This window comes from Cornus florida, unplaced genomic scaffold, assembly GCF_030987335.1.
Source record: "Cornus florida cultivar Cherokee Brave unplaced genomic scaffold, ASM3098733v1 CherokeeBrave_3.0.0_Hap2_Chr03, whole genome shotgun sequence".
Classification (NCBI taxonomy): domain Eukaryota; kingdom Viridiplantae; phylum Streptophyta; class Magnoliopsida; order Cornales; family Cornaceae; genus Cornus; species Cornus florida.
The window spans coordinates 49,991,122-50,001,210 of NW_026775573.1; the positions used below are offsets into that span (position 1 = coordinate 49,991,122).

A 10,089-nucleotide genomic window follows, 5' to 3' on the forward strand; every position below is an offset into this window, starting at 1 on the left:
AAATAGTATTTATTATATTTTTTTTTAGTACCGTGTTTTATTAACTATGTTACTTTTTACCTATTAATAACTTACCAGTTTGTTCAATTTAATGAGTATGGGTTGCCCACCCTGTCTAAATTCAATGAACCCAATAATGATGGCGGCTTACATCTGTGTCATTAGATCCCTCATTAAAGGAGCTTTTATTAAGTCTCTTTTTCAAACATTGAAAAAGTGAACATATATATACGTCATGGCAAGTGTCACCTGAATTGACACAACCAGACTTACTGTCCAATACATTTTTATTTATTTATTTTATTGTCTATACCCCTTATAATTTATAAATATTAATATTACATTAAAAAAAAGTAAACATCTTGTGTGTCATGGCTATTGTCATCTGAATCGACACCACCAGGTTTCAACTTAGAGCCTCACGAATGGTGCTCTCTATTGGGCACTCAATATTTGTAATTTGTAAATCTAAAGAATTAAGTCAGTGTTTTGGAACTTCACGCATGGCATTCACACAATATTTTATTTATTTTTTGATTATGCTCTCATGTAAAGAATTATGTCAATGTTTTGGAGCCTCAAGCATGGTTAAAGTGTGTATATCTACAGTAAAGAATTGAGCCCGCTGAAGTCTTGGGCGATTTAAATAATTACAAAGGCCTCAACCAATAAAAGACCTCCCCGATAAATGAATTACCTTATTTTATTATCCCAACATTTTTTTCTACTCTACCTAGCCATATTAATTATTGAATATATATTTATTTTTAAAAAGAGTTTTTCATTGGTGACTCTACCTGTAACAATCTATGATAGAGTAAAATTCAAGTCGCAAGTCCAAACACCCCATTCCTCAAATTTGAATCATGAAAATGCAAATACTCATTCTATACTAAAATCTTTGTCCATCTTTCTATTTTGAAATGTCTCAAAATACATGTCTAATTTTAAAAATAGATATATTATTTTTTATAACATTCTCAAATTATCCTTTAAACAAGTGTACTAATTATGATATTGACTATACATGTCTATTTTAGACATTAATTTGATTAAATAAGTGTACTAATTATAATAATATTCTTGTATTTTAACAAGAATGAATTTAGAAATTCATCTCATATCAATACTTACATTAAAAAAAATACTCTCTCACACCCAAATTAAATATCCACCTTTCCATTTTTAGTTGTTACAAAATAAATTTCTCATTTGAAAAATTAAAGTACTATATATATATATATATTTTTTGTGATAATATCAATTTATTCTTCTTATATTAAATTTTTTATAACCCACTATAAACATTTGATAATTCATTCATTACCAAAATAATAACAACATATTAAAATTAATTTCCTTAAAAAATTATTATAACATCTCATTTGAAACCGCCCATTGCCATTTAGCTAATAAGCCCGCGGTTATTGAAGTTCCACTAGTGGTACTTCTGGATACTTTTCGGGAAGAGTATTTAAAAATTAAAAACCACCACCATACAAATTTGAATTTCGCATAGCAACAATTTTTGAAGGGAGGAAATAACACGAACGCCACCCTTTTTGACAAGATGGGCAAACAAATGGTTTTGGAATTGGAGACATCCCTTGGTGGTGGGAAGTCGTTGAAAAGCAATAGCTGCCTTGTTGCATCCATCACTTTTCCAACAAAACAAAGAATGGTATTTTGGCATCAACCAAACCTCATTAGTTTATGCACACTTTTTATGTCTCTCTATAAGTAGTTGAAGTACCCAATTCAGTTTGTTGTATTCTTCTTCAGTGTTTGAAAGGAAATAGAAACCCAAAAATGGAAAACAAAGTAGTAGCAGAAGGTCAAGAGCAAGAGCAAGAGCAAGAGCAAGAGCAAGAGCAAGAAAATGGCCTCCAAATCCCTCTTCTCACTCCGTACAAATTGGGAAACTTTCAACTTTCCCATAGGTATATATGTCTTTTCAACACTTCCACTTTCCCATGATTACTCACTTGAATTCATTCATTCTGTGTTATCATTTTGATCTTTGGGTTGTGAGTTATTCTAGTTTTACAGTACAGTATGCATAAATGTGTGTATATATATATACATGTAACCCAATATTATTGGTTTATTTTCTATTTATGTGTATTTCTTGCCCTGTTATTGCTGTATAGATTTGTTGTTGCATAAGTTTTTACTTTTTGTGCATCAAGTGTTTGATGAAAATCCAGTCGACAAATTCTCTGATTTGTGAATTCTTTTTTCGAATATAATTTGATTTGTGAAATATAGTAATTAATTGTCAATTAATTTCCATGTGTTCAGCAAATCCTTTTTGTAGCTGGTGAGTATTTTAGTAGTATTTGGAATAAATAAAAGGTATTGTTCTCCAAGGGCAGAGTAGACTACCTTAAAACACTTGGTCCAAATATATTGATCTTTGTTTCTTTTATTTTATTTATCTCTTTATTATATTTATGTTGCTATTTATTTTGACAAGAATGCCTGTCATTTTCTAACACACACACACACACATATTATTTATTCAAGAGTGCTAGATTTGGGCATTTTTAAACCATGTAATGTTTGCAATCTGATTTAGATAAAAGCAATCATGCCTCTATGCTCCATCATCACGCTAGAAAATATGTTTGAAGTGTCAATTTAAAAATTGTGAACTAGAAATCTCTGGTGCTGTTTTGGGACTTAATATTATGTAGTCCACATGACTTTGCAAGGTACTCTAGTTGAATTGGATTGTTGTTCAATCATGAGAACACTTCTTTCTGGTTTCGGAGTTCTTGTAAATATGTTAGGCGCTCAAGATCATGTATTCATGTGTGACTCTTGATTATAGAATGCCCGTTCCACTTTTTTTTTTTTGAAAGGTATGCCCGTTCCACTTTCTCATTAGTTGTTACCTATGCTTTCCTAGTTTATTTTCCCTCTTGCCAATGATTGTACCAGAATGATGAAAAATTCCATGAGAGTCTTTCTCAAGCACAAGTCAATTGTTTTGTTTGAGTCCATCTACTGAAATGGTCTGCCCACCTCGTCTCTTTTGAGATTGAACCCCACCCTGGGCTTCTTAGGTTAATCTTGACTTGGCATTTTTGAGCTTCAACTAGCAAAACCAAAGAAAATGTTTTTCCCTGCTATGGCCTGATATTTATTTTCTATCATTAATTTGTATTTCTAAGTGTTAATCTATGTGTCACACAAAAAAGTTGTCAACTCACTCTTATCAAATGAATAAATTTTACTGCCTCTGTCCCTATTATTGTTTAATTATATATCTATATTGTATTTTTCTATTTTCAATCCTAAGCAAGCAATTGTAATGAAATTAGAGGCAGTGACTCACCTAATTCTACTTTGAACACCAACGGACCAGTGGCCTAGCGGTATTAGCCTCTTACTTCCCAAAGGGAGGTCAGGGGTTCAAGTCTCAGTAGAGACGTGTGTGTGAGTACCAACTATGAAAAAAAAATAAAAAATTCTACTTTGAACTTCTTAGGGAGTATGTAGATGTAATTATGCTAGTTTATTACATCCTTTGGCAATAAGTTCCAATACCTAATGTAGTAACTGTTTTTGCGTTCCACAATTTTCAGAATTGTTTTGGCACCATTGACTAGGCAGAGATCTTTCGGAAATGTTCCTCAGCCACATGCTATCTTGTATTACTCCCAGAGAACCACCAAAGGGGGCCTTCTCATAGCAGAGGCAACTGGAGTTTCTGACACAGCCCAAGGGTAATTAATAGTTGTACTTATCCGAGTTCTTTGGGGTCATAGATTTGAAAAACAACTTACATATTTGAGCATATGATTGCTTTCTTCATGATTTCATCAGTAGTTTTGCTTTCTTCACTATAGGTACCCAGATACTCCTGGTATATGGACAAAGAAGCAAGTCGAAGCCTGGAAACCCATAGTAGATGCTGTTCATGCCAAAGGTGGTATCTTCTTTTGCCAGATTTGGCATGTGGGGAGGGTTTCAAATCAAGGTATTTTATTTTGGACTTCTTATTCATAAGATCTAAAATCGCATTTCTAGGTTTCTTTTATTCTTTTTTTAAAAATAAAAAATAAATTCCTTGTTTGTGCAACATGATAAACAAGTGCAACAAAAAATGCGTGCGTAAATTTTTGAATGCTAGTTTTCAGCTTTGGCATTTTCATATATTTGTATATTCTATTTTTGTTTTTATTTTTATTTTTTTTAAGTACAAATTTATCAATTTACTTTTCCTGTATCTCAAACAATCAATATTGCAGAGTTGTGTCTTGGAAATTTGGTTTTGGTTGATTACCTGTCTCAATAGTCAATAAATGGGTGTTTTTCCAAGTTCCACATAAAAGGCTAGCTAAATACAAGCTCCTTTACCATAAATAAAAAGGGAATGAAAGCTTAAAACATAAGTTCTCATTTTCATATAATAAAGGCAATATTTACAGTAAGAACAAAATTTTTTAAACATGTTTTTGAAGCTCACAAGAAATATATTCTTTACACAAAGGCATATTTGATTAAACCACCATAAATAATAACCCTTTAAGGTTAGGATTCGGTGGGGAGATCTCGGTATTAGTATCACTCAATCTAACAGGAATATTGTCGATATAACCTTGGAAACCAATTTCTGTTCCATGTCATGTTGAAAATGGCCATGGTTGTTAGGTCACATTGGTTAATTCTTTGATCATTTTACAGATAAAATAAAAGAGGATAGCATTGCTCGCCTCTGTTTTAATATCTTATGTGAGACGAGGAAAGCAGCCTACAGTACTGTGACTAGTCATTTGTTGATTATATTATGTTTAATGTAAAAATTGTTAGTGATAATTCTTCAGTCTTAATTCTATTTCTTAAGTTAAATATTATGTTTGGCAATTATTTTGTGAAGACAATGATAAACAAATGGAATTTTTGAATGCATATTATAAGTCTGTGAGTGCTAATTTTGCCAAGTTGTTGGTGTTATAAATATAGGATTATAGGGTCAGCAAGTGGGATTTCTGGTGAATCTATAGGATAATGAATTGCATTATGCAAATTTTATGTCCACGTCGTTTTTCTAAGTTACCTATAAAATTTCCTAGAAACCTCTTCTCTCAAAGGGCTTTCATTTCTTGAATGCCAAACATTAAAATTGGGGTCTACCATGTTGGACTGCCAATATTACTGAAAGAACCTGGAAGGTGTCGTGGAACTAGGTTCAGGATTTCACTTGGTGCAGGAGGTTCATTAGCCATTATTTTTGACGTGATACTACTGCCTAATTCTTCTTATTTTTCTTCTCTTTTGTTGTGAACATCAAATGTAGAAGACCTAGCAAGCTTCAGTTGGATTCTTTCCAAGAGCATGAAAAAAACCATGGCTACTTTTTCATAGGATTACGAAAATGATGAGGGGTCTTATATATGAATTTATAAATGGTGGAAATAGTTTCTGCTTTTATATATCAAAATATATTAACATATTTTTTAGGTACCTTTTCCTTTCCTACTTCTGTATAACAACTAAAGTAAGAAGCACTAATACACCCATTTTGTCAAATTGTAACTTGAAATCTCAACCTCCTCTTTGAGAGGTGGAGGGGATAGCACTCAAGCTAATGCTTCGTGCTTATAATGACTCCTTGTTTTCTTTGATGAAATGACGTACTTTATTGAATTTTCGGGCCTCTTTGATGTCATCTTAACCTATTTAGCCATTTTCTTGTACAGGTTTTCAGCCAAATGGGCAAGACCCGATATCTTGTACTGACAAGCCGTTGACTCCTCAACTTCGTAGTAATGGCATCGATGTTGCACAATTTTCACCTCCACGACGCCTGAGTATAGATGAAATTCCTCAAGTTGTCAATGATTTTAAACTTGCAGCCAGGAATGCTATGGAAGCTGGTAAGCTTTTGAAGCTACATTTAGACACTAACGAAAAGTAAACTTGTTCTTTAACTTCAGAAAGTTAAATGGTATTAAGATAAAGAAATATATTTATTTGAAATGAATTGCAGAAAGAATATATGCTGAACTTGTTTATGGATCATGGTTGTCTGTCTTTAGTGGGTAAGAATAAAATATGAGATCATAGGTTTGGACTTTGGTAACATTTCTACTCTGATGTTGTAATGACCTAAATTTTGTTTTGTAAGTTCAACTGCATTTTATTCTTTTGTGAAGCAAGTGATATATATATATATATATATATTTTCTGGTAAAAAATTAATTGGTCAATTTTCTTTGAAGGAAATTCAAAAAACATGTATGGTGAGTCAGTTTTGTATCTATTATTTTTAGGAATATTGTGTCTGTTATAATAGAAGAATCAAATGCCATCATATTTAAAATATGTAGGTACTAAGTTATGAATAAGCTCCCTAGTGGAATCAAGTAAGTAACCTCTGCAAAATATGGGTCTCAAGGTCTAGTGATGTCCTGGGGACTCTAGGAGAGTGGGCTAGAATGAAAACCAAGGCAGCCTTAGAAAAGAGCGAGTGGCAGTAATTGAGAAAATCTTGGATAATCTCAAGATTACTTTTCCTCCCTTTTTAGAAATTCATGAAATGATTTAAGGAGTCATCCCGTATTTGTAGGATTATAGGAGTGTAAAGGACAGCTGGGGTTATCAACTGGCATGACAAAAAAAGTGTGGCTAAATGGTGATACCAAAAAATCATATGAGAATATCAACAAGTGAGTTAGTGTCCGTTGAGCGCCATCATGTGGCTAAAACATCTCAATGGACACATGGTATTTTTCTTTCTACGACCAACCAAAATATAGATTGCAATTGTGGATACACCTTGGTGAGCCCTCGAATTTTGGCCTTGAGGATACAAGACCACTAAAATACCGTTCTGGACCATGTGCAACAACATGATCGCACTGTGTGCAGGTGGAGGCGCTCTAGCTGAGCCTTGACGAGCCTAGGTTTTTTTTTGGAGCTTAGGCGCGCCTTTAACAACTATGGATGAAGGTATCACACATAGGATACTTGAGGTCCCAAGCTAATGGGCTATTGTTAAAACTGAGGTAGCATCTGGAGAAATAGTAGAGTAGCAATAATGGAGAGAAAATAGGAGAATTCCAAGTCCATTGTTATCCTTCATTCCAGAAGTTCTTGAAATGAGGTAAGGAGTCATCCTTTAAGGTTAGAGGAATGTAATGAATTGTTGGTGATAGGCGATGGCTAGTGCATGTGCAGGGAAATTTGACTAAACAGAGAGACTATTGAATCATAGGAGAATATTCTCAGGTGAGACGGCATGCACAGTGTATCAGGTGGTGAATACATGTCTCAAAAGAACACACGGTATCTCCCTGAGATGATCCATATAGTAATTAGATTGCAGAGAGGGAGGAGATGGGATAAGTGTGTGAGAGAGAAGCCCCCTTCTCTAGACAGAGTTTAGAGAGGACTCCTTTTCCATTAATTGAGGTGTTCGTATACACTACCACATGTGTCGCCTATGCACGTGTGAAGGACAATCAGGGAGATAGAGACATATGTCTATTGCATTGTTGCTCTAAAAGAAAGGCACATGCCTCACCATATCTATTCCACTCCCTCCTCATGTGAGAACATTGTAACTGGAGGTTGGCACCCATGTGATGTAAGATGGATGGGACCACTGGCCTGACCACCTAGCTAGCACACTCTCTTAGTCCACAAAACCGTAACCTCGTTAATGGCCCCGAGTGACATGTCAAGGCATGACAATGACATGGTAAATGGCTGCCCATGTTGTCCCCATGTCGCAAGTTGTGCAATTCTATCACCCACATAGCCAAATTTTATATGAGAAAGGAAGGATGCATTTTGACATTTAGTAGCAACCAACTAGTTCTATTGTATATTACAGTTGCTTTTTAAGGTAGTCCATGAAAAAATGGCACCGTAACTTACTGCATTAATTAATTGAGAGTTTCACGGGAAGGGTGCCATCTTTTTACGAATCATTTGTGATGACACATGATATCTTTATTCACAATGATTTGTCTGTAAAAGACGAAACAGAAGCAAAATTTTCCACATCAAGGATAGAAAAAGAAAAGGAAAAAACATGGTACACATATTAAGGTTAAGTGCATAATACTAGAAGTTCACCAAATTTTATATATCAGGAAGTGAGCATGAAGGCAACATTTGTTTGAACAGATACTGAGATAAAGGTGGTGTGTATCCATGCATTAATTTGTTATTATCTTGTTATTGTAAAATACATGGGCAATATGGAAAATTCCTCCAAGGCGGTGTCTCAAAAAAAAAAAAAAAAAAAAAAAAAAAGGTTAAAACAGTTTTTTGATTTGGAGTATTTTTGAAAGCTCAAGAATTCATAAATTATTGTATTCTACAAAGCTGATTGTTTGGAGATATATTGAACTGTGTCCTGGACTATGTTTCAAAATACCGAACAGGGCCTATCACTCTTCATTTTCTGATTCAGTGATGTTTGTTTGATGCACAGGTTTTGACGGAGTTGAGATCCATGGGGCTCATGGTTACCTATTAGACCAGTTTATGAAAGACCAAGTAAATGACCGCACAGACAAGTATGGAGGCTCTCTGGAGAACCGTTGCAGATTTGCTCTAGAAATAGTTGAAGCTATTGCTAATGAGATAGGAGCGAATAGAGTGGGAATAAGGCTCTCCCCCTTTGCAGATTATATGGAATCCGGAGACTCGAATCCAAAGGCTCTAGGCCTCTATATGGCTGAATCATTGAATAAATATGGTATTCTCTACTGTCACATGGTTGAGCCTAGGATGAAAACTTTAGGAGAAAAATCTGAATGTCCCCATAGTCTTGTGCCCATGAGAAAGGCTTTCAATGGTACTTTCCTTGTTGCCGGGGGTTATGACAGGGAAGATGGTATCAAAGCTTTAACCGAGAACCGCGCAGATCTTGTTGTTTATGGACGTTTATTCTTGGCTAATCCAGATTTGCCAAAGAGATTCAAGCTTAATGCTCCTCTGAACAAGTACAACAGAGACACCTTCTATGTACCAGATCCTGTTATTGGCTACACTGATTATCCATTTCTCGAAACAACTGCTTAAATTTTCTATGGAGGAGAATGTGAACACAAAATTGTTATCTTAGTTTTACGCATCTCAAATCGACCTGAATTATTAAAAATTGTTATCCATTTTTAATGCTTGTTTTATGCTGAAAGAGTGCAATAAAAAACAGAAAACAAATTTTAAGTACTATCCCGCTCAGGAATTATTAGGTTTGTTTAAATTTCTCATTTTTAAGCCATGCTATTGTTGTCGTACTTGTGATAAAAAATATCATGCAGGTTGTTTACTCCATTATTTTTTCTCAATGGAAAGATGACAAATGGCGAGTTTTAACAAGCTTGCCAGATTGGATTAATACTCTAATTATCCAAAAGAAGAAGGTGTGACATGGAATTATTGATATAATGTACCAATAGAAAAGAGGTAAATGGCGAGTTCCAATGGAACTTGTCGCGCCGGAGCGTAACTCTGATAAATTTTCTTTGGAATATTAAAACCATGAGGAATTGTTAATTGAAAGAAAGTGGCGAGTCCTATTAGGACTTACCAACTTTGGATATAATGTCCTAAAAAGTATAGGAAGGTGGCATGGAGTCACTATTATGAGTGCAACCTCATAGGAATATTCAAGTCAAAAATCAACCAACCAATGGTTTATTAACACGTGGCGAGTTCTACTGAACTTGCCACGGTAGATTAATTCTTTTAAGAGTTGATTTTATTAATGGGAAGTCCTATTCTTATAGGAAAACAATTAAATGGATATTTTCCATTTAATTACGAAATCAAGGTTGACTAAGCAGGACGTGGGGCTAGATTTTCTCCTAAAATCTAGGGGGTTCTCAACAACTACGTCTGACTAAATCAAGCAACGAGAAAGTGGGGTGTTGTTCCTAGAAATATAAAATATATTCCCCAAAAAATATATATATATATATTTTTTATACAGCCCACGATGGGATAAAGGAGTTGCTATAATTTTGGGGCCCACGATGCCATAAACTCAGAATATGGAAGGGAAGTTTCAAGAAGAGAAGCTACAAGAGTTATAGACGCCAATCCACGTCAAGAAGAATGCTG

The 10,089-nt window shown here is 34.5% G+C and overlaps 1 protein-coding gene across 2 annotated transcripts; it reads left to right on the forward strand.

Moving 5' to 3' along the window:
* Window positions 1-1,487: 1,487 nt before the first annotated feature.
* On the forward strand, window positions 1,488-9,229 carry LOC132300481 (12-oxophytodienoate reductase 2-like). 2 transcript variants are annotated; one of them, XM_059797576.1, is made up of 6 exons: window positions 1,488-1,681; window positions 1,783-1,940; window positions 3,591-3,731; window positions 3,855-3,985; window positions 5,709-5,885; window positions 8,453-9,229. In XM_059797576.1, the coding sequence occupies exons 1-6, from the start codon at window positions 1,571-1,573 to the stop codon at window positions 9,043-9,045; spliced, it is 1,311 nt and encodes a 436-aa protein (XP_059653559.1). In that variant the 5' UTR covers window positions 1,488-1,570; the 3' UTR covers window positions 9,046-9,229. The 2 variants fall into 2 exon arrangements, with proteins under 2 accessions (XP_059653559.1, XP_059653560.1); XM_059797577.1 differs by having other exon boundaries at window positions 1,662-1,681; window positions 1,763-1,940.
* Window positions 9,230-10,089: the final 860 nt, after the last annotated feature.